Source organism: Silene latifolia, unplaced genomic scaffold (assembly GCF_048544455.1).
Source record: "Silene latifolia isolate original U9 population unplaced genomic scaffold, ASM4854445v1 scaffold_20.1, whole genome shotgun sequence".
Taxonomy (NCBI): domain Eukaryota; kingdom Viridiplantae; phylum Streptophyta; class Magnoliopsida; order Caryophyllales; family Caryophyllaceae; genus Silene; species Silene latifolia.
This window is the reverse complement of record NW_027413163.1, coordinates 10,689,955-10,691,907: the sequence shown is the minus strand read 5'-3', so window position 1 is coordinate 10,691,907 and position 1,953 is coordinate 10,689,955. Positions and strand designations below refer to the sequence as shown.

Here is a 1,953-nt window from a genome sequence, read left to right as displayed (position 1 = left end):
AACTTCACATGGTTTAGACAGAGAGTGCTCCTTAGTACGTAAAAAAAAAAAGATGCTTCAAAATCTGCTCAGACGGATGTCCTAATCTGTTATGCCATAATGTAAGAGAAGACGACCCTGTATGCGTGACATGGACGGATTCCACAGTAGCGCGAAGGTAGTAAAGACCGTCTAGCCGCTCACCATTGCCAATCGTCTCCCTCGTAGCCCGGTCTTGTATAGTACACGAAGTAGCATTAGTGAGAAATTCACAATTTAAAGCATCGCTCAACTGTGATGCCGAAATTAAATTGCATGTCAGCTAGGGCACATATAGAACGGGATTGAGAGTGATGTTAGAAGTAACATTGACACGACCCACAAGGGAAGCGTGTATTTTCGAGCCATCAGGCAACCCAACAACACGGCGCGGAATTGTTTGAACATCAGTAAGAAGAGTAAAATTACCGGTAACATGATGCGAACAACCCGTATCAATGAGCCACTTACCCGAATGATCATGAGTAGGTGTGCCATACACATTTACCAGAGATGCGGAAGCGGTTGGAGAAGCAGCAGTTGAGGTACCCGCGGCTGACGTGTGCACGGCATTACTAGCAGTCGGTTTCTCCTCTGTTCGGCTGCTACTGCCATCATCCCGAGAGCGATCACCACCATTGCCACGGCCACCCCCACGGCCATGTCCAGCAGAGCCACGACCAGAACCTCGTCTAGTAGCCTTAAGTTCATAATACCAATCCGGGGTTTCACCAATTAAGTCAAAGCACATGCTACGGTCGTGTCCATTGCGTTTACAGTGAGTGCAATGTAATTTTTGACGCTCAGTACGCGACAATTGGGACGATGGAGGAGGGAGACTAGTGCTATTCACATTGAAACTAGCAATTTCCAATTTGGGTTCAGGAATAGCGCCAATACCACGGACCCGTTCCTCCTGACAAACCATATGGTAGGCCCGAGCCACCGTAGGGAGAGGTGTTTGGGCCAAAATAACGGACCTAAGGGACGAGTATGGCTGTGGGAGTAAGCCAAGCAGAAACGAGTGCAACCGCTCAGACTCGCGGCGTTCAATGTGTTGCTTGGCACTCGTGCAACTAGTACAGCACTTGCAATCAATTATGGGTTGATATTTATCGAGATCATCCCATAATTGACACAGTTTTCCATAGTAAACCGTAACAGACATACCTTCAACCTGACGACATTCGCGGAGTCCACCAAGGAGCTGCTGTATGCGTGACCCGTCAACGACGCCAAACCATTCCTGTAGGGCATCCCACAGCTTCTTTGCATTCTCAAATTTTGGAAGGAGGGACTTAACCTCCGGGGTGAGGGTAATGGACAACCACGAAACCAACATGGAGTGAATTGTCTCCCAATCTTCATCCGTACAGGGGGCAGCAGGTTCGTTAATCGTACCGTTAACGAACGCAAATTTCCGTCGCGACCTTAGCGCGATACGAACATCGTGAGACCATTCATTGTAATTGTCGGGGGTAAGGCGAATAGGGGTGATAGAGTCGCCTGGTTTGTCTTGTGGACCGAGATAGTAAGGGGAGGATGGTTCAATTTTCGTGTAAGATTGTTCACCGTTCGTCATAGCGACGGCGAGGGTTTTGGAATTTAGGATTTTAATTGTGTTAGGTTTCCTGATACCATGTTAAACACAATTAACTCACAACTCTTGTGTTTCTCTTATTCCTCATATGGTTAAATAGTACAAACGATAATCATAATAGGGTTTCGCATACGGCCCAACATACGTTATGGGCTTACAAAGACGATGGACTAAACCACTACAATACAGTCTATTAACCCGAATCAACCAATTCGGTAAAAAATACCTAAACATCCACTGATCTAACATTGCATAATTAATTCATGCATCTAAAATTTTCGATAATAATGTTCAATTCCAATAAATCTTATGAAGTATTATTATATCCTATTTAT

General features: G+C 45.6%; 1 protein-coding gene across 1 annotated transcript; it reads right to left on the bottom strand.

Moving 5' to 3' along the window:
- Positions 1–301: 301 nt before the first annotated feature.
- On the bottom strand, positions 302–1,600 carry LOC141638313 (uncharacterized). The gene has a single exon (XM_074447717.1). The coding sequence runs from the start codon at positions 1,598–1,600 to the stop codon at positions 302–304; it is 1,299 nt and encodes a 432-aa protein (XP_074303818.1).
- Between the last annotated feature and the right edge of the window lie 353 nt (positions 1,601–1,953).

Excerpts from the sequence above, each read along its gene's own strand:
- LOC141638313 (XM_074447717.1), bottom strand. The coding sequence starts at position 1,600 with ATGACGAACGGTGAACAATCTTACACGAAAATTGAACCATCCTCCCCT.